The sequence below is a fragment of the Condylura cristata genome, unplaced genomic scaffold (genome assembly GCF_000260355.1).
Source record: "Condylura cristata isolate star-nosed mole 26May11 unplaced genomic scaffold, ConCri1.0 scaffold00035, whole genome shotgun sequence".
Lineage (NCBI taxonomy): Eukaryota > Metazoa > Chordata > Mammalia > Eulipotyphla > Talpidae > Condylura > Condylura cristata.
The window spans coordinates 5,551,073-5,575,770 of record NW_004567136.1 but is presented as its reverse complement, the minus strand read 5'-3'; the positions used below and the strand labels follow the sequence as shown (position 1 = coordinate 5,575,770).

The 24,698-nt window shown below is 46.8% G+C and overlaps 1 protein-coding gene across 1 annotated transcript in view; it reads right to left on the bottom strand.

Annotated features, from left to right (window-relative positions):
* The window catches only part of TRPM1 (transient receptor potential cation channel, subfamily M, member 1), a 72,564-nt gene that overhangs the window by 41,145 nt on the left and 6,721 nt on the right, over positions 1–24,698 (bottom strand). The window contains exons 2-10 of the mRNA XM_012732664.1: positions 11,844–11,923; positions 9,859–10,051; positions 8,456–8,669; positions 7,753–7,877; positions 6,714–6,885; positions 3,092–3,266; positions 2,270–2,393; positions 1,487–1,559; positions 795–895 (exon numbers count right to left, since the gene is read on the bottom strand). Coding sequence (XP_012588118.1) covers positions 795–895; positions 1,487–1,559; positions 2,270–2,393; positions 3,092–3,266; positions 6,714–6,885; positions 7,753–7,877; positions 8,456–8,669; positions 9,859–10,051; positions 11,844–11,923 — 1,257 coding nt within the window. The remainder of the gene's footprint in view (positions 1–794; positions 896–1,486; positions 1,560–2,269; positions 2,394–3,091; positions 3,267–6,713; positions 6,886–7,752; positions 7,878–8,455; positions 8,670–9,858; positions 10,052–11,843; positions 11,924–24,698) is intronic.

Genomic DNA, 24,698 nt, shown 5'->3' with positions numbered 1-24,698 from the left:
TCCCAGAATCCCAGCCCCCAGACTCCCAGAATCCCAGCCTCCAGCCTCCCAGAATCCCAGCTTCCAGCCTCCCAGACTCCCAGCCCCCAGACTCCCAGAATCCCAGCCCCCAGACTCCCAGCCTCCCAGAATCCCAGAATCCCAGCCCCCAGACTCCTAACCTCCCAGAATCCCAGAATCCCAGACTCCCAGCCTCCATCCTCCCAGCCTCCCAGGATCCCAGCCTCCCAGCCCTCAGCCTCCCAGACTCCCAGCCTCCACCCTTTTTCATATTGTGCATGTACCACACACTAAACCATGTGCATCCATCACACATACCAGACCCCGCATCCCGCGTGACTGCCACACCCACATACACAAACACACCGAACCACACCCCCCAGCACGTCAAAGACCACTCCAAAGCTCTCATGCACGCACACCACACACATGCAGTTTCTAGGCCTCCAGGGCTCACACACAGGACAGCATTTGACAAATCAGTGCTCTCCATGGAATCATTGTATTCAACTTAATAAACTATTTTCTTTAAAAGGGTAAAAACCCACTGTCACCAGCAATGATAAAAATCCCTAGTGATAATTTCTTCATGACTACTGGATTGAATTTGAAAGTCATATTAATAGCTCTTTGAAGTTCAATGGCATCTACTAATAATCCTGGTGGATGACACATCAGATCATCAGAAACCCCAGGTAATTTCCTGAGGTCTGTGTCACCAGAGAGAAGGCACTGATCTGTCATCTGCACAAAGTCGTGGTGAGTGGCTTGAACTGAGAAACGCTTCGTTTCACCGGCCAGTGGGGCCCAAAGACAAAGATCTGGTTGCGTGCGATGTCCACACGGTTCCACGCCAGCGCCAAGCTCAGCTGGTCTGGTGCCGAGGCGTTCGTTCCTGAGAAGACAAGAAGCAAGAGGGATTTCTCCTCGGTGCCTGGACTGCGTGGCCGGGCTGGGCAGTGAGCATCGGCTTCCCTGGCCGGCTCAGGCAGCCTGGAACTGGGGCCCTGCTCCTGCCACAAAGCAAAGGGCTGCCTGGAGGCAGACGGGAGGCAGCCTCTTCCCATGCAAGCTTGGAAGAAGCAGAGAAGGAAACCTAACACAGGGCACCTACTTATGCAAGAGGGTAGGTGCCCTGAGTTGGCATAGATACCCCCAGGCCAAGTTAAAGGGAGTTGCCTCCCACGGCAAGCAGGCTCCCTGCCTGCAGGAGGCCCGCACAGCGCTGCCTGGCCAGCCCAGAGAGAACCCCAAGACTTTCTTTCTCTGCCCTTTCACTGCCCCAGCCCTCATGGTCCCAGTATAGCTGAGAGACAAGGAGGAAGGGCCCATCTTGAATGACTCATGGTTGACGGGGCAGAGGGGTAGCCTTACTGCTCAGGGCTCTCTCACCAACAGACCCCACCTGGCAGCAGAAGAGAGTTACCACCCTCCACCAGCCATGTCCCGGGCTAGGCCAGGCTTGAAACGACACCCACGCACTCACCTTTCAACAGGGCGCTTAAGATGGCCATCTCCATGTCCTGCTGACCTGCAGCACCCATGCTAAACACGGTCACCTGAAAACACATTCACCAAGAGAAGACCGAGTCAAGTCAAGTTGGAGACAAGGAGAATGGGGGAGCTTTCTAAAAATGACCCCGGAGACAGGCACTAGGCAGTGATTCCGGACTTCAGCTCAAGACAGCAAACCAGGTGCTTTTGATTTCCAAAGTGACAGCATGACTCATCTTGCCCTTGAATCTGTGCCCAGAGCCTCAGAGATGAGGGAGCGCCTTCAGGATCACACTCCAATGCCTAAATTGCTACCAGAGATGACAATCACTTCTACTCAGATCCGATATGCTGGCAGGAACGGTGGAGATGCAGGATTTTGCAGCAAAGGTGCCTGTTCCTCCAGGAGGTCCCAGGAGGCAGGAAGGGAGGTGATGCAGCGTTTGGAAAGTGATGCAACAGGATTTTGTAAGACAACTACAGGCCGGTGTGCCTCGCTCTCACCAGTGCTTCCATCCGGCTAATATTACGAACCCACAATTGGCATGGTGTGGTAGGCCGTCACCCCTTTCCTAAGGTCTCAAAGGACCTGGCCCTCCTCTGTTTGTTCTGCCCCCATCCTGTGGACCTGCTGTCTTGGGAGGGAGTTGTCAATGCCTCCCCGACAGGCTGAGCTGAAACAGGAACAGCTCCATCATGCACACATGGGCAGAGTTAGCAAGGAAATATAATTCTCTCTGTGGAGTTTGTTTGGAAATAAACTCAAGACACTTACGAGTTCTTTCTTTTTCATGCACTCCATTATAATTGCAAACAGCTGATGTGATTGTGTCTTGTTGTAATTAAACGTTTTCTGAATGGTAACTAGAAGCTGATCCTTGAGGGACTCATTTATGACCCTGTTTCAAAGGAAATGCAAAAAAAAAAAAAAAGGAAAACAACATGAATTAAATCTGTACAGGAAGAAAGCAGACGTCTCTATGTCCGTCTGGCGTCTTTGGTTTCAAACTTTACCATGGGAGGCTATCCTGGGAGATAAAAATGGACTGTGATCAGAAACTGGGTCCCCACTTGTCCAGCTCACTGAAAACCTTACAACGGAAATGAAACTGGAAAGGAGTGTCTCTCTCCAAGGAAAAAGCTCCGTAAGAAACATCATGTCTTGGCCCTCCCTGGTGGCTCGGTGGGTTAAAGCACAGCCCTAAGAAGCTAAAGCCACTTCCACATGAGTTCGATTCCCGCCTGCCCCGGAGGTGACCACATGGCGTGGCAGACCTCTCCTGACCCGCCCGCTGCTCCCCTCAGCAGTGGACTTCGTCGATCAGCCTGTTCTGCTCCCCGCTCTGTCTCTGGTGAAGTCTTTCACCGCCCCTGAACCTCTGGCCTGTACCCCAGTTCTGTATGCACAAATAAATAAATCTTAAAAAAAAAAAAAAAAGAAACATCATGTCTTGACAGCTCCCTTTCATGCAGACTTTGGGGGTGGGGAGGGGCCTAGTTCCATATTTGTTTTGGAATGGCAAACCAGTCTGAGGTGCTCCCCCTGGCCTCACACAGAGGCCGTGCAGCCCACCCTCGGTGACAGGAGAAATCCTACCCTCCTCCTTCGCTGTACTTGTGTGCCAACGACAGGATGTCCGAGGCTCGTCCGCTGCCGTCACAAACCACCACAGGCACAGGTGGCTCTTCCCGGAGGTACTCCAGCACGACTGACACCACGTTGGGGCCCCCTTCCACCACCAGGCCCACCGTGGGCACTCCCTGCCCCAGCCCTGCAACACCAACCACATTCGCCCTTCAGCCCAGAGTCCTGGCCCCTGTCACACGCTTGACAGACGCTCTGAGCCTGGACGGCTGCTCCCTATGGCGTCTGTGTTGGCTTGAAAGTATTCAGGCCTGGGCATAGTGTCTGCTTCTTATTCAAGCGCCCTATGAAGGTCTCACTGAAAAGGCTGAACCTGAAAATCACCAACTCCCTGCATCCTTTGAGGCTGACCTTCACGCACCCCTCACCTGGCCAGAGAGGAGAAACGTTGGGAGGGGCGGTCTGGGAGAAAATACCTCTTGGCTTCCTGCCCCAGAATTTGAAATCCTGCCCCTGATGGTTGTCCCTTCAAGAAAGACACCGACAAGGGGAGCAGTGAGCTCCATTCCTGTCCCCTCCCGTGTTAACTCTGCCACACTGGGTCAATCACCCAGCCACTGAGCCGAGGATGACCCCTGTACCAGGCGAACCATCACAAAGCCTCTTTAGCTCCTAAAGATGCAATAGATATAAGATGCAAAAAGTAAAGTGCAGCTATCAAAGCACTTTGTGAACCTAAGGGCATATAGGTGTGGTGTGTTGCTGTGTTACTGTTTCTCCCTTCAGTGCCTGGCATAGCCGTGAGGTATCTGGCCAGGCAAATGCAACGTCTACCGCAAGCCTATTAGTTCACAGCTTATTCCCAGAGGCCTCCCTCTGCCTCCATCAGACCACAGGACTCCTGGGGATGTGGCAGGGAAAGTTAGCTCACAGCAGAACCAGCAGGATGGGCTCTGTGGAGCAGGGGAAAGCAGAGGATTCCAGGAGCCTGGGATTCTGGAGAGAGAAGACAATGGGGATGGAGGAACCAGATACAGATTTGCCTATTTCAAAATTTACCACCCGCTGGTCATGACAGGTTGTGTTTTGAGTATGTTTATCAGGTGACTGTTAGCTGTGATGAGACTTAGCTGGTCAACATTAATAAATGACAAATTAGGAATGTGTGTGGTCTCGGTTCTCAGCCGTTCAGATACCATCTACCAGCGTTCATTAGGAGATCTGAGCATTTCAAGTTGGGGGATTCACAGCTGGTTTGCCCTGGGTTCAGTTTGCTTTCATGATGCATGTCTACAGTCAGGAGCGCTTAAATATTTAAGCAACTTTTCTGTCTCCAACCAAAATAACCTCAGCTCAAGTTCTTTTCAGCAAGTGTGCATTGAGAGTCAGTCCTGGAGGGAGATACTGGCTTTGAGATTCCTAACCCCACCCAGGCAAGGCTTGGGATTCTGCAGTAGAATCTAGAAGAGTAGGTTTGGTTCATCTTGGTTTTGGTTTGCACCTCCCCCCACGCACCCCAAAGCTCTGTGCTGGGAGAGATGACAATTGGGCACCCCTTTGCTATCCCTGCCACACTCAGAGCTCCAGGCAAAGGATGACAAAGGGAAACCCACAAGTCACGTGGCCAGGAAGTTGGACAGTGTGAAAGCATGCAGGAAAATAAAAAAATGTGAGACCTTAAAACTCAGTCATCAGTGGAGGTCTGATTCTTGGAAACCCAACACTTCCCATGGAGGTTTTGCCTGATTTAATCCCCATGTGGTCTCAAGGTCCCTTTCATTATGCTCCCCAGTTCCTTTAATTATGCTTCATAATAACCATTTCTAGACCTAGATTGTCTTTCTTAAAAATCGTACTAGTGGCCCTCCCTGGTGGCGCAGCGGGTTAAAGCACTGCTTTGATTAGCTAATGCCTTTTTTGTTTGATTTCGTTTCCCGCCTGCCCCGGAGGTGACCACATGGTGCGGCAGACCTCTCCTGACCCGCCCGCTGCTCCCCTCAGCAGTGTACTTCGTCGATCTGCCTGTTCTGCTCCCCACTCTGTCTCTGGTGAAGCATCTCGCCGCCCCTGAGCCTCTGGCCTGGACCCCAGTTCTGTATGCACAAATAAATAAATCTAAAAAAAAAAAATCATACCAGTAATGATAAAAACAAAATCCTCTCTAAGACCAGTTAACAGTTGTTTAACACTAAGAGTTGTTGGAGTGTGAGGATGTTCCCAGGGGCGACACTAATTGAGTTCTAACTGGTTGTTATTGTGATTTTGTCTGGTGGAGGTTTGCTCCTTTCTCTTTAGTTTGACCTCAGCATTTCCCAAGGACGGCTGCTCCCCAGGAAGGCTTGTGCCCTGGGCCAGCTTGGGTGGTGCCCCTCGGGACACATGGGTCCCCAGTCCTCTTCAGATAAGCCTCGCCTGGCTTACCTTAGTCTGGGTGAGAGACCCAGAACTACAGAAATATTAAATATAATGATCACATAAGCAATAATTAGCTGATAAAAGGTGTCACATTAAGTCTGTGGGAAAATTATTTTTCTTATTCAAACATTTTTAAAAAGACACTAATTACAGGGAACTAGAAACTTGGGGTGATCTTGTAAGCATGAGAGCTGTGGGAGAGCTGTCTCTTATGTCGACCTTCTGTAAGAACTTGGGAATTTGGGGAAACACATCACAAGTTCAATTGTGTGACTTGGTAGGAGGGTAAGGCCCAGGATCTAGGTAAATCTTTCAGATGTATCATATATATATATATATATAATATATAAATGTACCAGAAATATGTGTATATTTTTTGGCTAGCACCTAGATAAGTCAAATAATGTGACTTTTTGCACACTTATTATTTCTTAGAAACATGGGATCTATTTGTCTTCCATTAAAGCTGATTTCAATTTTACTATCTATTTTTGGATGGAAGCCTATCACCCACATTCTCTCAGGTTCTCTGAGACGATTGGTTAAATGAATCTACCTCATCTTCCTTTTTTTTTTTTTTTTTTTGCTCATCTTTTGCTATCTCGTTCCAAAGGATTTGAGGTAACTGCTCTCTACCTGGGATGTCTCCTAACATAGGTATTTTATAAAAATCTAAAAGACGGCCCTCCCTGGTGGCGCAGTGGGTTAAAGCACTGCACTAAGAAGCTTAAGCCACTTCCGCATGAGTTTGATTCCCGCCTGCCCCAGAGGTGACCACATGGCGTGGCAGACCTCTCCTGACCGCCCGCTGCTCCCCTCAGCAGTGTACTTCGTCGATCTGCCTGTTCTGCTCCCCACTCTGTCTCTGGTGAATCCTCTCACCCTCCACATCTCTGGACTGTACCCCAGTTCTGTATGAATAATTAAATAAATCTTTAAAAAAAAATCTAAAAGACAATTGAAAATGGTACATCAGAATTTCAACAAAAATTTACAAGATAAAATTTTAACTGTTGCAATGAAGCATTAAGCTCACCCGCTGTTCTCCCATCATGAGTGCTTACTTAGGATCCTTGCTGATCTAACCTGTAAGTCATCTCTTGCTGATCTAACCTGTAGCTTCAAGAGTGAGGCTTTACACACCCCTGGGCAATCCCCTTTTTCTTTGTTTCCCTGGAGGTGCAGCATGCTGTGACCCCAGACCTTCGCCAGGACTTACTTGTATTGATCTTCTGCAGAGACACGTGCTTCTCCAGCTGCCTCCGCAACGTCACCTCGGCACCGTACTTGCCCAGAGTACCATTGTCGGCCAGGATGAAGTGAGTGTGGGAGTTGTTGAGCACAGAGAGCTTACTGAGAGGGTTGGACATGGTCTGATAAACTCTCGTTACCTGAGAAAATGCACAACACAAGTCAGAGGAGCAGACCCGAGACCTAAGATTACTGGGGAAGTAAGAAGACCACGCACTCGTACTGTGAATGACTTCACTTAACTTCCTTTCACCTACGCTCACCCCCTCATCTTCTCCACTGAAGGGTATTTTTTTTTTGCAATTTTTATATTAAAATAGGAATAAGATTAGTTAAAATAGGACAATACAGCGTTTTAGAGAATGTGACCTCGTGATTCCACTCCTTGGCGTTGGTTGAAGAGAAATGAAAAGTTATGTTAACACAAAATCCTACGCATGAATGCTACAGGCCGTCTTATCTGTAATAGCGAAACTAGAAGAAACCAGATATCTTTCAATATATAAATGCTAAATGAACTGTAGCAATACCATGGCCATACCACTCAGTGGCAAAAACAAACACACTGTTATGTGCACGCCAATCTGGATGGATCTCCAGAGAATTATTTGGAATGAAGAAAGTCAGTCCTCGAATGTTACATAAGGTATATTTCACTTATAAATATATTTCAGTTATATAATATTCCTGAAATGATAAATTATAGAGATGGGGGCTATATTAGTGGTTGCCAAGGGTTACGGAGGGTGTGGCAGTGGGAGGACATGAGGTATGGATATTTGAGAGCAGGGACAAGGATCCCTATGGGATTGGGTATCCTGCATCTTGATTGATTGATGTCAATATTCTGTTGCAATGTTGTACCATAGTTTTGCAAGATGTTAGTATTGGAGGGAAGGTAGAAGGTCTATAGGGCCTCTGTATCAACTGCTGGTGAATCTACAATTATTTCAAAATAAAGATGGTAACTTTAATACATTGCCGATGTCTTGGGAGACAACACTTACGTCCTTTCCAATCAGGTCTTCCTTATTCTCCACAATGCCCCAGGGAGCAATTCCTATAGCACAAACCCGGCCTCTGGACTTGGAGGAGTGGTCTTTCAAGGCGTCCCCTACGTGACTGATGACACCTGCAAGCAACCACAAGTCATAGTTCTAGGCCCTTTCGCTATCCAATCACACCGCTACTTCGGGACTTTAGGAATCCCTTCTCTGTGATACTACAGAATAGTGTTCAGACATAACGATCTTCATCATTAGGAGCTCTTACTTTCTAGTCATCTTGCATTGGTTCAGGAGAATGAACTGTGCAGGGATTTCTTTTACAAGTTTCCAAAACCTAAGGATGGAAGAAACTGGGTCCCTTTGGGAGTCCTTGGTCGAATTCAGCTCAAGTTGGCAACCAGGCATGTTCCTTGGCCTCTCTGGACCTCATGTGCCTCTCATCTGCCCGGGAAATGATTGTACAGAGGCTTGATGAAGTTGAAGCTTATACAATTCAGAGGATGACCAGTAGTGGGTACCAGAAGTGTTGATTGATCACGGCTCTCAAAAAACCAGCTACTGAATAAGGAACTTGCTTCTTCTGTCATAAACTTTACAAGAAACATCATGTTTTGTATTTTCATCTAAACAATTCAACAGCTCTTTTGAGAACCACAGAATTCTGGGCTTCTATACTTGCAGTGAAGGAAGAGGCTTGTCTTACCAGTACTGACACCCCCCGTGAAGATCCAGGCTCCAGTGGTCATGGCAGCTTTGATCAGGCCTTTCCCAAAGACCTGTTTCAGCTTGGGCTGCATTTCAAAGTTCTGGAGGCCTCCGTGCACAGATATTAAGAGTTTTGGGAGTTCCAGCTGCCACTCTTTCACCATGAGATGTAGCAGTAAATCTGGCGTGGTGTCGTAGGACACGCGGATATACTGTAACAGAGGGTGGGACAATAAGCAACAGTTCTTGGTTTGGTATCCAGGGGAACAATATTTTCATCCCTGTCCAAGAGCAAGCTGGCTTTCTCTCACTAGGTCTTCTGGGGTCCTCTGTGTGAGTCTGTGGCCAAATGATGGAAGGAAATCTTGGAAGAGTTAACACATTCAGAAAATGATAATCAAGGATGTCCTATTATATTTTAATTTTATATGAACAACAAAAGTGTTTCTGCCTAAGTATTGTCTTGTGCACATTTGAGGCATAACATATCACAAAATTATCTGTTGTTTAGCTGAAATTCAGAGATAATTGGTTATCCTGTATTTCATCTGGCTAATTGCAAATGGAATGGACTCTAAAGCTGGCTCAGCTAGAACTATGGCCCTAGAGACTGGACAGGATGTAGCTGAGGGAGTGACTGACAGGAAGGAGGTGGGGGCCTATCTCTGAATTTGACCCTCCTTTCAAGGTGAAGAAGAGGCCAGATGCCCTTCGAGTGTCTATCCTATACATTGTGTGCCATTCCAGAAGACCATATGTGCTAGTATTTGGAACTCTACTGAATTTTATTTGAACAATATTGTTGGGCAACTTACATAAAATGAAATTATAGAAAATGGCCTGATAGCCAAGTGGGAGTGCCATTCAGAAATAACTGAAAGGAATCAGTGCTGAAGCTGCCCCTCTCTGGCAGTCAGGGTTCAACAGAAAGGCAGAGCAGACACCTAGTTATATGCAACTCTGAAGACATGGATCTTTTCTGGCCAGCTGAACACAGACCCCGGGAGACTGTGGATGGACTTCAGAGGACAATATTTCCAGACACACTTCACTCATCTAAGAGAGTTTGAAGGTGCGCAGTCACAACAAAAACCCCACAAAGAACTCCAAAAAGCAAGAAACATGATTTCTCTCTGGTCACTGGAAATGGAATATGGTTGGAATGGAGAGTGATTTGTGGATTCAGGACTTGGGGGGAGATTTAAGAGACACTATATCTTCCCCCGATATTACCCGGTTTTTAGAAACTGGGAAAGCTGTGATGCAGATACATATCTTGTCTTGCAATGAACTATCTAGGGTTACTGAGCAACACCCCGCAAGAATAAGTAGCTGCAGCCTGGAGTCCAGGAGGTGGGGCCCCCGATGGAGGCTCCTGCTCAGCCACATCCCATCTCTTACCATGGCTTTATTGGAGTATCCACCACCCTGGAACTCAAGCACCCCGTATGAATCTGTCGGGCAGCTTTGGGTGTGTTTGCCGGCAGTCCATTTTTCTGGCTGAGTCTCCACCTGCTCGTTCTCTTCATTTTTGCTGGCCGTTACACTCGCCAGCGGGGGAATGTGCTGGTTGGTGAACTGACCACAGCAGCATCTGAAAACAACGGCAAAGCACACTCTTTCTATAATATATTCCTCCTTTCCCTTCCCTCCTCGCCCCCATGAGCTAAGACAAATTAACCTGAACAGGTGAGAAGCACCTGAACAGAGGCACGCTGACACCTGACTTACCCAGCTTTATTGGGTACAGAAATGGCCCCTGTGGGGGCTTTTTCCAGATAATCAATGCTTATCTATTTACATACCAGTCTATTTTATTAAAGCTTTGTTTATTTATGCATACAGAACTGGGGTACAGGCCAGAGGTGTGTGTGGGGGGTGAGAGGTTTCACCAGAGACAGAGTGGGGAGCAGGACAGACAGATGTACGCTGCTGAGGGGAGCAGTGGGCAGGTCAGGAGAGGTCTGCTGTGCCCTGTGGGTCACCTCCCTCCTGGCCAGCAATCGAACTTGTGCTGCAGTGGCTGCTATAGCTTCTTAGTGCTGTGCTGTAACCCGCTGTGCCAACCCCAGGGAGGCCCATACCAGTCTATTTTAAACATACTGACCTACTGTCCTTCTTTACTGAGCAAATTTTAACTCTTCTGATGTCTGACAAAATAACTACAGGCATCAGCTATTGAACATTCTATGACAATGAGGCTCATCATTGAGTTCAGCATCCGAAGAGTTTTTAATATTGTTAATTCTTCTCTTGGTTAGTGGACAGTGAGGTTGAAAGTACCAGGTGTGCCTTGAACAGTTGGCCACTGGGCCCCCACCTCAGCATCAGGGGTTGAACTTCTGTAGGTTTTCTGCAATGTGTACTTCTTCACTTGCTATTGACCCTTGGGATGATTCCAGATTTTTAAAGCCCACAGAGAATGAAAGAAACTCATAAGGGGATATCATTTGAGAGTCTCTGAAATCCTTTCTACACTTTCTGCCTGTCCTATTTGGGAGCCTGGATGCTGCCAGGTCTCAGGAGGGCTTGCATGGATAGTCTCCATCAAGAGGCCTACGTGTCACTGACATACAGAGGGACACTGAGGGACAACAGAAAGAAGACTTTGGTGGACATTGACATTGCCCCATATGGCATTTCTTGCCTTGGGGGGTAACTATGAGGGTTTAAGTGGGGAGAGCCATGGAGTGGGACATTGGAGGAAGAGCTGAACCAAGCGATCTCTGAAGACTGCGCTTGGTATCAGTGGTCTTTCCTGCATGGGTGTTATTGGGTGAACATATGGCCAAACCAGCCTCATGCCCCTCAACCTCAGCCTCATGGTGTTTGCCATCAAAGATGAGGAAGTTTTGCTAAATTCATCTTAGATCATTTTTATGACATTAGAAAGTTTTCCCGTTGGTTTATGAAAGATACATTTTTTATAGGTGGATGAAATGGCTTGACATTTAGTGCACAAAATAAGCTCTTTCATAAAGTCTTGTCTCATTCACTTAATCACTCAGATATTTCTTGGCATGGAAGTTCTTCATCCAAATTATGAAACTCTATCAAAGTTGCCTAGAAAGTGCCCTGGAAATCTTTCTAAACAGTTCAGCTCCTTGATCTCATTGAGGCTAAAGGGAGCGCTGTGAGCCCATGTGGTTAGGAACACTTCCTTCAGCGTGGGCGGCAGGCAGCCGCTCTCTCAGCTTTCTCCATCTTCAGAGCTGGTGTATTCATCCAAGAGACTCTGGGGCTCTCCAGCTAATAACCCAAGTGGGAAATAGATTCTGGCTCTCCTTCTGGACTCTTCCTCCCTCTCTTACAAATGTTGGAAGAATATTTGTCGGGCAACTGGTGGACAAGTATTGATTGGGATGATGATTTAATGATGCTGTTACCTGTTAGGGTCTTTAGTGCTGGGAATTAAAAAGATACATTCTCGCTTGCAAAAGGTCTTCTCTATCCAAGGTTTCTGACTCTGGAAGACAGGGGGAAAAAAAAAAGAAAATTAGACATATTCTCAAGCCATCTTCAGAAGTCATTGTTTCACTTTTATAAAATTAATCTCACTGGGCCCTCATTAGTGGCGCAGCGGTTTAAAGCACAGCACTAGAAGCTAAAACCATTTCAGCATGAATTCGATCCCTGCCCCACCCGGAGACGACCCACAGGGCACAGGCAGACCTCTCCTGACCGCCCCCTGCTCCCCTCAGCAGTGGACTTCCTCTATCTGCTCGTTCTGATCCGCTCTGTCTCTGGTGAATCCTCTCACCGCCCCTGAACCTCTGACCTGTACCCCAGTTCAGTATGCGTAAATAAATAAAATTTTTTATAAAGATTTATTTATTTGTACATACAGAATCGGGGTACAGGCCAGAGAACTCAGGGGCGGTGAGAGGCTTCACCAGAGACAGAGTGGGGAGCAGAACAGGCAGATCGACGAAGTACACTGCTGAGGGGAGCAGCGGGCGGGTCAGGAGAGGTCTGCCGCACCATGTGGTCACCTCCGGGGCAGGCGGGAATCGAACTCATGCGGAAGCGGCTTTAGATTCTCAGTGCTGTGCTTTAACCCGCTGCGCCACCAGGGAGGGCCAATAAATAAAATTTTTAAGAAAATTAACGGCACTAGCAGGAAGTCTGCCTGAATATCTGAAGAAACACCACTAATTGTGCAATTCAATAGATAAGTCCTTAAGGATCTTAGCCCTGGTTCATGTTAAGAGAAATAACTCAGAAATATGTATCCATGGTTCCCGTTGGGCTACGAAACCTAAGGTCTGCCAAGAGGAAGATGCTCCCTACTCCCGCCCCTGACCCGGGAGAAGCGCCACTCCACGATGTGGCGATGTGTGTGTGCTGTGCGCTGCGCATGCGGCGTGTCTGTTAGGCACTGTGTGATGTGTGCATGGCATACGCGTGTGCGTACCTCGGGTGGAGTGGGGTGTGCTGGCAGATGCAGGGATGGGGAGCCCTAGCGCTGGAAGCCCGGAGAAGCAGGTTTTGGAGAAACCATGGCGGACAGAGCCTCATATCCCCGACCATCTTCCCCCCACCTCTGGGGGGCCTCCCAGTGGGACCTGTGACCAAGGTGTGGAGTGGACGAAGCTCAGGGGTCCTGCCAGCCCCCACCTCCTCCAGCGCGGCAGTGCTGCTCTGGGGACTCTGCAGAAGTCACTTCCTGGGCAAGCTGCAGCAATCCAGTGTCCCAGAAGCCCCTTTGGGAGGTCATGCAAGGACCCGATAGTGTGTTTCTCGCTCTACAGATTGCCCTGGCCTTCGTCTCAGTCATGTAGAGACAGTGGGGGTGTCCATGTTTCCAGAAGGACTTGCCAGCCCCACCCAAACTGAGCCTTTCTGGATACATCTCTGAGTCGGCTGGCCACTTGGCTTCTTTTTGAAATAGAATGATGGTCATTCAAAACCTCCCCTAGGGTCAGTCAAAAAGCAACACCATACATTTTTCTCTCCAAATAATTTAATAACTGCTTGAAATACTACGTGGCTAATGAGAGAAAAGCAGGGAACAGCCGCCCAGCAAGGCTCTAAAATCCTTGCCCCACCCCTTCTTCTGTGGAATGTCATGACGAGCTGGAGCAAAATTGCTAAGCAGAGCATTTGCTGTCTGGGGGGAAAATATGCTTTCCCTTTTGTATTTCACTCCTCACTTTCCAAAGGGGCTGGGAGAGTGTATTAAAAAAAAAAAACAACAGCAACAATGGATTCTGGCTTTTAGACTATGCGTCTTGAAGTGAAGACAATAAGAATTTCAAATACATATTGAACAGTTATGGGCAGGCTATTTTTTCACAGAGACATTGGTCTGTGGTTCTGAAATTACTGCACTGAACAAATAAATCAGTGTCCTGTGGATGATTGGGAGCTGCGTTTCTCACTTTGAAGGGAGCTACAGGTGTGGAATGTGGAGAGGGTTAGCATGAATCCTGTAGCTAAGGACTGAAACTGAAGTTATCAGACTGAATTCATGGCTTGCAGAGGTGGAGATGGATATAAAAACACAGAGCGAATCGAGTGTGTGATCCCTCAACACATGGGTGTCTGTACAGATAACACACATCATACTAGTTATCTGTTGCATAACAGAACAAATCACCCCAAAACATAGTAACTCAAAACAATGAGTATTTATTATCTCACAGTTTCTGGGGATGAAGAAACTGTCAATATGTCAGTCGGGTCTCTCACGGGGATTTGATCAAGCTGAAGGAGAGTCCTCTTCCACAGTCACCTTGGCATATGGAACTAAGACTAATTGAAGCCCTGAAAGCTGATACCATGCTCTCAAAGGATAAAGATCACCCAGATTAGGGTCATCTCCAAAAATAACCTTTTATCAGAGCGACCTATCGCAAGGCGGGGCAAAATTACAGAACATCTGTTTTTGTCATATGAGTAAACTTCTACTCATCATGTGAGGCCAACTCATGTCCAGGCTCCTGGCCCGTTCCTTAACTCAAGTATGTAAGCCAGTCTGTTCCATTTACTCTAGAATTTACAGCCACGCGAATTCACTATGCATACTTAATTAATTTCCCACCCCAAACAACCCTTTTGATGTTACTTTGTTCACTTAACCAGCCCAAGAAGAACCCAGGGGGCTGCATCTTACAAAGCTGGAGGTGGGCGCGTTCGCATCTGAAACACTTGACCCTGACTGGAGAACCTCCATTTCCAAGTTCATCTGCACGGCCTTGGTCTCAGTTCAGTTCTTCTTGGGGTGGCTGGGCAAGGCCTCCCTCAGCTTTTTGGTCATGGGATGTCTGTGCAGGGTGGCAGGCAATGTGCCAGCAGACCTCCATCTACGTGAAGGAGAGTGGGCACCCCAGACAGAAGCTACTGTCCCTCTGACCTAATATTGGGTAGGGATGTTCATGGGTTTTTATACAAGGAATCCAGGAGTCCTCTGCATTCCTGGCTGATAGCAGTGCACCCAGTGGCTGCGATCCACACAACAATCCCACAAGACACGAACATCTGGAGGCTGGTATGCACCTACTCGGTGCTCAGATACTGGTTTCTAAGGATCACTCTCCACTAAAAGGAAGCAGATCTCCTTGGAGAAGTGACTGAAGCCAGGCCTAGGCAGGGAAAGTAAAAGAAAAAAACCTGGAACATCTTACTGTGCCAGAAAATAAGGAAGTGTTTGCTTTTGACAAGGGAACTTGCCAAGAGGCTATGTAGGGGCTTTGAAGGGTGCGGGGCAGGGCTTTGGCCGAGGCAGGAGCGCGAGGCAGTTCCACAGAACTGAGGGGTTGCTGAGGTCAGGCCAGCCTTAGTTGACGCAATGACCCTATTTCTTGCTCCAAAATTAACAGCAAACCCCCACAGTGAGGTGATTTGTAGACCGATTTAGCTAGAAGAAACTGCTGGTCTCCTGTGTCTACTTTGGGCAGACACCTCAATGCTAGCTGTGGCCTTGGCTTGACCTTGGAGAGGAGTCAGCTGCCATGATTAACTGAGAGGAAGATTACATGTGAACATCTTGGGTTTTGGCTCGGAGTCCCTGGAGGTGGAAACTCCTGCTGACTTCCCCACATGGCTGCAGGTGGCTGTGGGTCCCCACACACTTCAGGACCTGCCTGGCCCCCTGGGGCAGCACCTGCGGACCTGGAAACTCTCCATGCCAGAGAATAAACAACTCTGGACAAAGCACAGAGCAAAACTACTCATTTTTGTGTGCACAAAGGATTAAAGCTCACCAGGTTCCTTCTGACTTCACCCTCTATCCTCACCACTGCGGGAGGCCTGGCCTGAAGCCAGCAGCCCTTGCTGGGGGTCTCTGCCCCTGGCCTCCCACCACAGCCCTGCACTGGAAAAAAAAAAAAAAAGCAGGCGGGAACCCCAGGCTGAGGACCCTCTGTCCAGAACCAGCTAGTCGCTGACCTAGTTTTCACATCTGCAAGCTGATGTCACAAGGTGAGCCTGGAAGGCACAGAGCCTGGAAGGGACTTGAGACCTGCTTCCTGGGCTTCCTGGGCACAGCCCTCAGGGAGGGACTGGCTGGCCTGCAGAGCTAGAAAATCAGTTGTTTTTTCAGCAGGATTTCTATGACATTGCACAACAAAGGATGAAATACTTCACTTAGAAGTTTCGATACTGACTGCATGTTGAAATGATATTTTGAGTATCTTGAGTTCCATGAGCGTTTAGAATTGACTTCACTTACCTACTTTTACTTTGAAAACATGATTACTCCACAATTCAAATTTGGTGTGTGGGGCTGAGAAGCAGGCACTGCTGGGCTCGAAAGATACAGACTAGGAATCACAAGCAGGGCCAGTGGTGGGCCGGGGAGTTAGGGGAGATGGCCCGTAGGAGCGTCCCTTGGCTCTTGGCAGGATTTTTTTACTTGTCAGATGAACATATTATGTTTACTATGATTCACAAACAATGCTACCCCTTCTGTGGTCCTGGCCCGCCTGCTTCCCACCTCACCATATGTGACTAATTTTCCTGCGGCAACGCCCTCCGGGGAAAGCCCAGGGCCGCTGGACAGAGGCCATCAGCCAAGTCAGCTACTTTCACCTTGGGGCAGACCAGCCATGACCAACAATGGGGGGGCCGCAGGGGACACACAGAACCCAAGGCCCCAGCAGCTGGGACAGGAGCCATCTGTGCTGACATCGGCTTGTTTCCCTAAAGCCACCTCTGCCTTGTCGGCCATGCTCACCTCAGGCGGGTGACCACTGGAGACAGTTTCCAGAAAAGAGCAAGGTAAATGCAACCTGACAAGAGCCTGAGGAGAGGGCTTCTGCGTGTGATGTGTGTCTGGGGCAACGGCCCTGTTTCCTGGCCCTGGCCACTCCCAATGGGCGTAGTGATTGGTCCACTCATTGCAGAGTCCAGCAGGAGAGCAAGTGAAAGCAGGTGACACGTGACAGGAGCTGTCACCACTGATGACCACATCCCTCTGGCTACTGTTCTGGTAATGGAGGTTTCAAGACACTGAACTCCATCCATGCGTAGGCTGAGGAAAGCCTTCAGTGCTGTGTCCCGTTACTCTCCTGGGTGAGGACTTCCATTTTTCCAGGTGCAGAATTTATTCACCCTGGCCCTCCCCTCCCCCACATGCACATAAGTTATAGACTATCTTGAAAGCATTTCAATCAAAAGAGAATGTCCTACTAATTCCCAATAACACCTAATGTCCCAAGTAAAAGAAAGGTTAAGTCAGTAGAAACTAGTTTTCACTTTTTTTTTTTTCTCTGTAGAAGAGCTGGGGTAGAGGGGTGAGGTTGGTAAAAGGATTCACCAGAGACAGAGTGGGGAGCAGAACCCACAGATTTATTAAAATACACTGTTGAGGGGAGCAGCAGGTGGGCCAGGAGAAGTCTGCTGTGCCATGTGGGTCACTCCCTGGCCAGGGATCGGAAGTCAGGCTGTAGCGGTGACAGTGGTGAGACTTAACCCCTAGAGCACCAGAAAGGTGCATGCTTTATTCGGTTTAGAATGATGATGGCGAGTCACTCAAAATGCCCAAGGATCATATTCCTTTTCCTATACGTATGAACTTTGCAAAGCAGATAAATGACGTTGCAATGCCAAATGAAACCAAATCCCAGACTTATAGCAAATAACCAGGAAAACATAAGCAATTACAGCAAACACATTCAACATTAGTTGACATTTCCAGTTACAATGTTCTGGGGCCTGAAATATACCACAAGGAGATGCCACTCTGCCACCACAAATCATTGCAGATGTCATGAATTCAAACTGCTGCTAGATTTTTGCAAAATATTTCCTGAAAACAATTTTTTCCTAAAATCAAACCCGTATTCAAGTCCATGAACAGCATCCACGTCCCTTCTTAATTCCTCTTTAAATATGTAACTCAGACAGAGCAAACTTGCCGCCAGTATTCGCCTCCCACCGTCCCCCACACCAGCCTCCTCAACCCTAGCCCTGAACCCAGCCACAATTCCTGTAAATGTTTTCACTCTTCTCCACCTCTCCACTATTTCTGCTTAGTTTTGCCAAGGTTTTGTTTTTTTTTTTTTTTTAAGATATAATTTCTGGCAACAGAAGGAAAATATATTGGTCATAGGAAATTGTTAAAGAAGAGGAAGACGAGGAAATGTGTAAGGGAATAACTACACATCAGCCACGAGGCCTTTATCCTGAGAGAACAATGAATCCCATTGCCGGGTGCTCTGGCCTTTTCTCTGTGAACAGGTTAGGTGTGTGTGTGGTGAAAAATATGATCCTTATGTACTTTATTCTGTCATTTTAAAAGTGACTGCATTCTGTACCAGGCTATGACTACCCCATGGCGTGTGAGGCTGTATTTGGGGATTTCAGACTGTGTCTCACTGCAGCAAACAAGGCCGTGAGAATTTTGGCCTGCCTCCGGGGTTGTGTGCTTAGGACGGAGCCCGACACAGCTCTGGCGCTTACTGCTAAGCTGCATTCCAGAAACAGCCCCCCTCCCTCCACAACCCTATATAACCAACTGTTTCCCTTGGGTTTTCATTAATAATGAAAACATCAGCTGATAAAGACTTAAACCACTCTCTACTCCCATATCCCTAAGAATTCCAGTATTTTCTAAGGCTCTTGGGAAGAGGCTCACTCTACAGGCAAGGAACAGGTAAGATGGCCAGAAATGACAGACGAGGGGGCCGCCCTGAGCCCAGGCTGCTCAGTACCCAACATCTGGCTGTCCAGGCTGGTCCCGAGGGAGGCTGTGTGTGTGCCTGGCCCAGGTGGGGTGGTTGATCCAGGCTCCAGCCCTCAAGGAATCATCTTGGCGGTCTGCACCTGAGCTCAGACCCAGCACCATCCCACAGGCCCCTGCCCAGCCAGCCTCAGCAGGAGTGGAGCTAAAGACCCCAGGAAACAGAGTCCCACACCTGAGCTCACCCCACACCTGAGCTCACCTCCACCTGAGCTTACCTGTCACAGCGGCAGACCTGAGAGGCACTGCCCAGCCTCTTCCAGCGTCCTCCTCCAACAGGGCAGCAAGCCTCTGAGGAGGGGCCACCCTTAAGAAGAGAAGCCCATATGAGGAGCATGTGAGTGCCCGGGCATGGGCCCTTGTGATCCCGCTGAGGTAATGGCCCGTGACCTCTCTCCCAGACCAGAAAAGGAAGCAGGTCTCCACACCACCACGTGGGATCCCACAAAAGCAGCCTTGGGTTCTGAGAGAAATGGGGGAGACAGAACTTTCCCTTTGAAGAGACCTGCGCTCCCTCCAGCCAGCCCTTCCTCTGCTGGAAATGTCAGTGGACTTTACATAATTAAGACTTTACATAATGGTTCTTTCAGAAGCCCTTTGCCAGGTGGGCGGTGCCTGGGCCTTGGAGAGCCAGGAGAGCTGGCACGTGGCACCTCTAATCTAATCACCCCTGGTCCTTCTTGAGATCATCTGAGATTGGGTCAGGGTTGAGGTGAACACAGCATGAGCCCGCATGACTTCTGTCCCTGTCTGGGTGCTCCAACCTCTCCTCCCCCACACCAGGGCAGCAGTAAATTGCATGATCCATATCCACAGTCACCCCCAAATCACCACAACAGGGTTTTTGGGTTTGCCATAATAATATGCACGGTGAACACAGGTTTTTTTTTTCTTTTAAAAAATTTTATTATAATAGTTTATTTTTACATCATTTTGTGCTTTTTTCCATCTCATCTGTAATCCCCATGGGCTTCCCATCACTAAATCACCTGTGTGCCATTACCATAGTTCTGTACACTCACCTCACCCAGCCATTTTTTATCTCAAAATGACTCTGGTATATAGATGTATATAGTTGTTTCCCCCTGTCCTTTATGCACCTGCTCTGAGTGAACCCATCCAGTATTTTTCTTTTTCTTTCTAGCTTATTTCACTAAGCATGATCTCTTCCAGCTCCATCCATGTTGCTGCAAAAGGCTTGAGTTTATCTTTTTTGATCACTGAGTAATATTCCATTGTGTATATGGACCACATCTTTTAAGTCCAGTCATCTACTTTTGGGCATTTAGGTTGATTCCATGTCTTTCCTATTATAACTAAAGCAGTGATAAACATGGGGGTGCAGGTGCCTTTTTGAATCAGTGTTTTTGTGTTTTGGGGGTAGATAACTAGGAGTGGGATTGCTGGGTTGTAGCAAAGCTCCATGTTTAGCAGTTTGAGGAACCTCCAAATGGTTTTCCACAGTGGTTGGACCAGTTTGCATTCCCACCAGCAGTGCAGGAGAGTTCCTTTTTCTCCACATCCTGGCCAACATTTGTTGTTGCTAGTTGTTTTGAGATAGAGCACAGCTTCTGATGAGTTTTCTGAGCCTAGCAGGAAAGAAAATCCCAAACTCTGAAATTCTCCTCTATGTGGGGAGATCATCTCCCTGTACCCCGAGAGACACACAGGAAGCCTCTTTATCCTCAAGGAGGAGCAGAGGGAGGCAGATAGCCCAGGCACACTGCTCTTAAGGCCGTGTCATCTGACAGATAAGGACATTGAAGCTTCTGAGGACAGTGAAGCTTCTGAGTGGCTGACTTGTCCCGAGAGCATGTGAAGTGGCATCACAGAGCTCTGGGGGCCCAGCCTGAGCCTGAGACCCGATCCCACTCGAAGCTACCAGGATGATAGGGGGTTCGGCAGCCTCTGGATTCTTCAGGTGGTCAAGGGTTGGTCAGGAGCCATACCACCTGCCACTTTCAGCAGTTTTTCTCAGGTGCATGTCCACCAAACACTAACAGCTTTGCCTCCAGTGTGTGCACATGGTGGGCGAGCATGACATCCCAGCATTGCAGGTGCACACGGCCTGGGAAGGTGGTTTCCTTGTAAATTCGTAGTTGTCTATCGAGGCCCCAAATGTGGAGTTTTGCAGGGGCAGAGAGGATACTGTGTGGCCAGAGAGCTGATGGCCTGGGTTGAGGTAGGATTTTGGAGCTAGACTATTCTTGGGGGAACTTAGGGTATCAGGAGAGGGCATGAGTGCAGACAGGGAGGCCCAGGTGTCAGGAATTCCTTGCCTTGCTACAGATTCTTAGCCCTTACCTTCTTCACTTCTCCTGGGGTCTACTGAGCCACACTGAATTCCTCTTTGTAGCTGTGACATCAGTGACATCAGCTCAATTCTTGGCTGACTGTGTGGAAGTTGACTGGATCATATGAAACTTGGGTGGTTTGTAGACTTTATACATTGTATAGCAACAAGAACTCTTGCCACAGTCCTTTTGTATTTTGCTAGTGGCCTTTAGATCCCTAGAAGTGAGATTGCTGGGGTTAATGCGATTTGGCAAATGCAATGGCAAATGAGATTTGGCAAATGCAATGGCAAAATATGCAATTTGCAAATATTGCAAAATTCCCCTCTTAGAGCTTTGTAACAATTTAATTTTTCACCAGCATCTTATGACAGTTTTTGTTTCTCTGAAGCAACAATAACAGAAAATATTGTTGAACTGGGTTTGGGCCAATCTTATTAAGAAATTTTATCTCAATGTAGCCTTGGTTTATCATTTTATTTTCTTATGATGCCCTTGTCTACTTTTTGTCAGTTTTACAGAATGATTTGGGAAATGTTACCCTTCTTCTATGTTCTGTAAGAGTTTGTGAAGGGTCGGTGCTTATTCTTTTTTTATGCATTTGAAAGATAATGCAATGAAATGATCTGGGCCTGAGTTTTCTTTGTGGGATGTTTTAAAATTAATAATTCATTTCTTTACCTCTTATAGGTCAATTAAGATTTTGTAATTCTTCTTGAGCCAGTTGTAATAGTCTGAGTCTTTCCAGAACTTATCCATAACACCTGGGTTTTCAATATGTCAGCTCACGGTTCTTCACAGCATTCACTTGTAATTCTATTTATTTCTAGAAGATCAGCAGAGCTGTTTCTTCATTCATTGTTGACTTTGGTGGTTTGAATCTTCTGTCTTTTCATGGTCAATCTAATTAAAGTTTTATCAACTTTGTCCATCTCTTCAGAGAACCAACTTTCAGGTTTTCATTTCTTCCATTTTCTGTTTTATTTTTCTTACTCTAGCCTTGTTTCTTTTCATCTGCTAGGTCTGGCTTTAGTTTAGTTTTTTTATTCCCTTAATTTCTAAAGTTAGAAGTTATATTATTGTTTGAGGTCTTCCATCACTAATATAGGTATTCAAAGCTATCGATTTCCCACTGAGCATAGCTTTATCTGTGCCCCTATGTCTGAGTATGTTATGCTTTTCATTTTGTTCATTTCGTTTTTTGGTGACTTCTCTAACCCACTGGTTACTTTGGAGTATGTAGTTTAATGTCCACGGTTTTATGAATTTTTCAAATTTCTTTCTCCTATTGACTTCTAACTTCATTCCAATATGGTTGGGAAACATCTTTTGTATGAATTAGGTCTTTTTAAACTTAGTCATGTTTCATGGCCTTGCATCCTGGCTACAATGGAGAATGTTCCATGTGAGCTTCCGAAGAATATGTAACCTATTGTTGAGTACAGAGTTCTGCCAGGTGTCTGTAAGTCAATGTAGTTTTAATTTGCATCTTGTTTTGAATGAGTATAGCATCTTTTCATCTTTCCATGTTTAAGGACAATCTGATTTCTGTTGCTATGAACTTTCTGCATCTCCTACTCATTTTTTCAAATAGGTTCTCTTCTTTTAAGTGTGTTCATAAATATTATGAAGAAGGTAGTTCTAGATGAGCAGAAACTGGAGTTCTTAAAATGGCTCCATAGGTGGACATTCAGCAATGAAGGACATGGGCTCCCAAAAGCTTATTGTGGGGGTATCAGTGGACAATAGCCTCCTGTCTAATCACAAGAGTTCCCTCCACCCGGTTTTTCTCTCTTCTCATCTTTTTTATTTATTTATTTTTGACTTCTCAGCGGGTTGTGTTGCAATGTTGGCAGATGACGTGTGCTTGGAAAATAAGCACATGGCAAAAAACCTGCCAAGCTTTTTACATGTTTTAGTTTCCATAATAATAATCTCTACAATGAAAAAAAGATCCAGTGACTTTACGTGGAAACAATCAATTATGTCAAAGTTTTGTAGAAGTCTTACAATGGTTTAAAGGTCAGAAACTAGTATAGCTGAGTGGGTCAGTCTGGGCAAAGGAGAGTGGTGTGCTTGCTGTGGATCTGGTCTGGTGATAGAAGTTTCAAGAGGGGACATCATCTGAAATGCTTGTCCTTATCACCACATTCCTGACATCTCATTCATCTGCAAGTCGTCACCATGATGAAGAGGCCCCAGTGCATCATTGTGCTGGAATCTATGGAAGTCTGACCATAACATTCTGCCCTGTGATGGAACCTAAGAGGAGACTTCCAAATTCCAAACACCAAATTCCAAAATTCTAATGCTTCTTTAAGTCTTCACCCTGGAGCAGTGGCAAATCTCCCAAAATGTGGGTCCAATTATATGAAAATCAATTTGACCTTTTCTTCCTTCAAGATGCCTGTGTTCCTGAGAAGAAATTTGGGCAGGGACCATGACAAGAGCTTATTTCACCCCAGTCTGACTTTGCTTACAGCAGCTAATTGCTTAAGAGGAATAGAATTGCTGGAAAATAAAAGGGTGAGCCCCAGGGCCATGAAGCCAGATGAGCCTTCTCACAGATCTGGTGCTGAAAGACGCAACAGAGGCTGTCAAGCATCCACAATAATGTGCATTTGACTCCTGGCACTTAAGTCATGACTTACTGCTCAGACACCCTGCCCCACCGGAACAGGAGAGTTCAGAACGGTCTTCAAAGCGATCTCTCAGCAGGCTCGTCTCATTTGATCAGAACCTTATAGGGATTTTACCCAAGTGAGTTGCAATAGTCCATAAGGTAAGAAAAGCTCGCAAGACAAGAATGCAAACCCAGACGAAAAATCTCATGAAAACTTCCATCAAAAAGTTCTGGGGATAGAATATTGTTGAATCTTGATTTTTTATGTTGATTAACAGAGAGCCCTTGATTTTTAATTTTTGACTCAAAACTTTTGAAACTCTCTAAAAAGCAGACCAAGGCACAGTACTACTCGCAAAGTCGCCAGTGTGAGGGCTTGCAGGGGACATCCTGTAAGCAGAGGGTGGACACAGCAGGAAGAACTCTGGCTTTCTGCTTAAAATTTTTTTGTTTAAACTTTATTTTTTAAAAACAGTCTTAGGTGGCCCTCCCTGGTGGCGCAGCGGGTTAAAGCACAGCACTGAGAATCTGAAGCCACTTCCGCATGAGTTCGATTCCCGCCTGCCGCCTGCCGGGAGGAGACCACATGGCGAGCCAGACCTCTCCTGACCCGCCCGCTGCTTCCCTCAGCAGTGTACTTCGTAGATCGGCCTGTTCTGCTCCCCACTCTGTCTCTGGTGAAGCTTCTCACCGTCCCTGAGCCTCTGGCCTGTACCCCAGTTCTGTATACACAAATAAATAAATCTTTAAAAAAAAAAAAAAAAAAAAAACAGTCTTAGGTTTACAGAAACATTCAGAAGATATTAGAAAGTTTCCATAGATGCTGCAATCTTCTATTAACATCTGATGGTGCATGCTTACAATGGCACATTTATACTACGATATATATGTGTATATTGTGGGATGATGAGCCAATGGTGGTACGATATTGTCAACTAGACTATATTTTAGTTAGTTTCCCTTAGTTTTTATCACACATCCTTTTTATGTTCCAAGATTCTCTATTACACACATTACATATATCTTATATTAATACTTTATATATATCCTATATTACTACATTACATAGATCCTATATCAATATATCACATAGGTCCTATATTACTACATTACATAGATCCTATATCAATATATCACATAG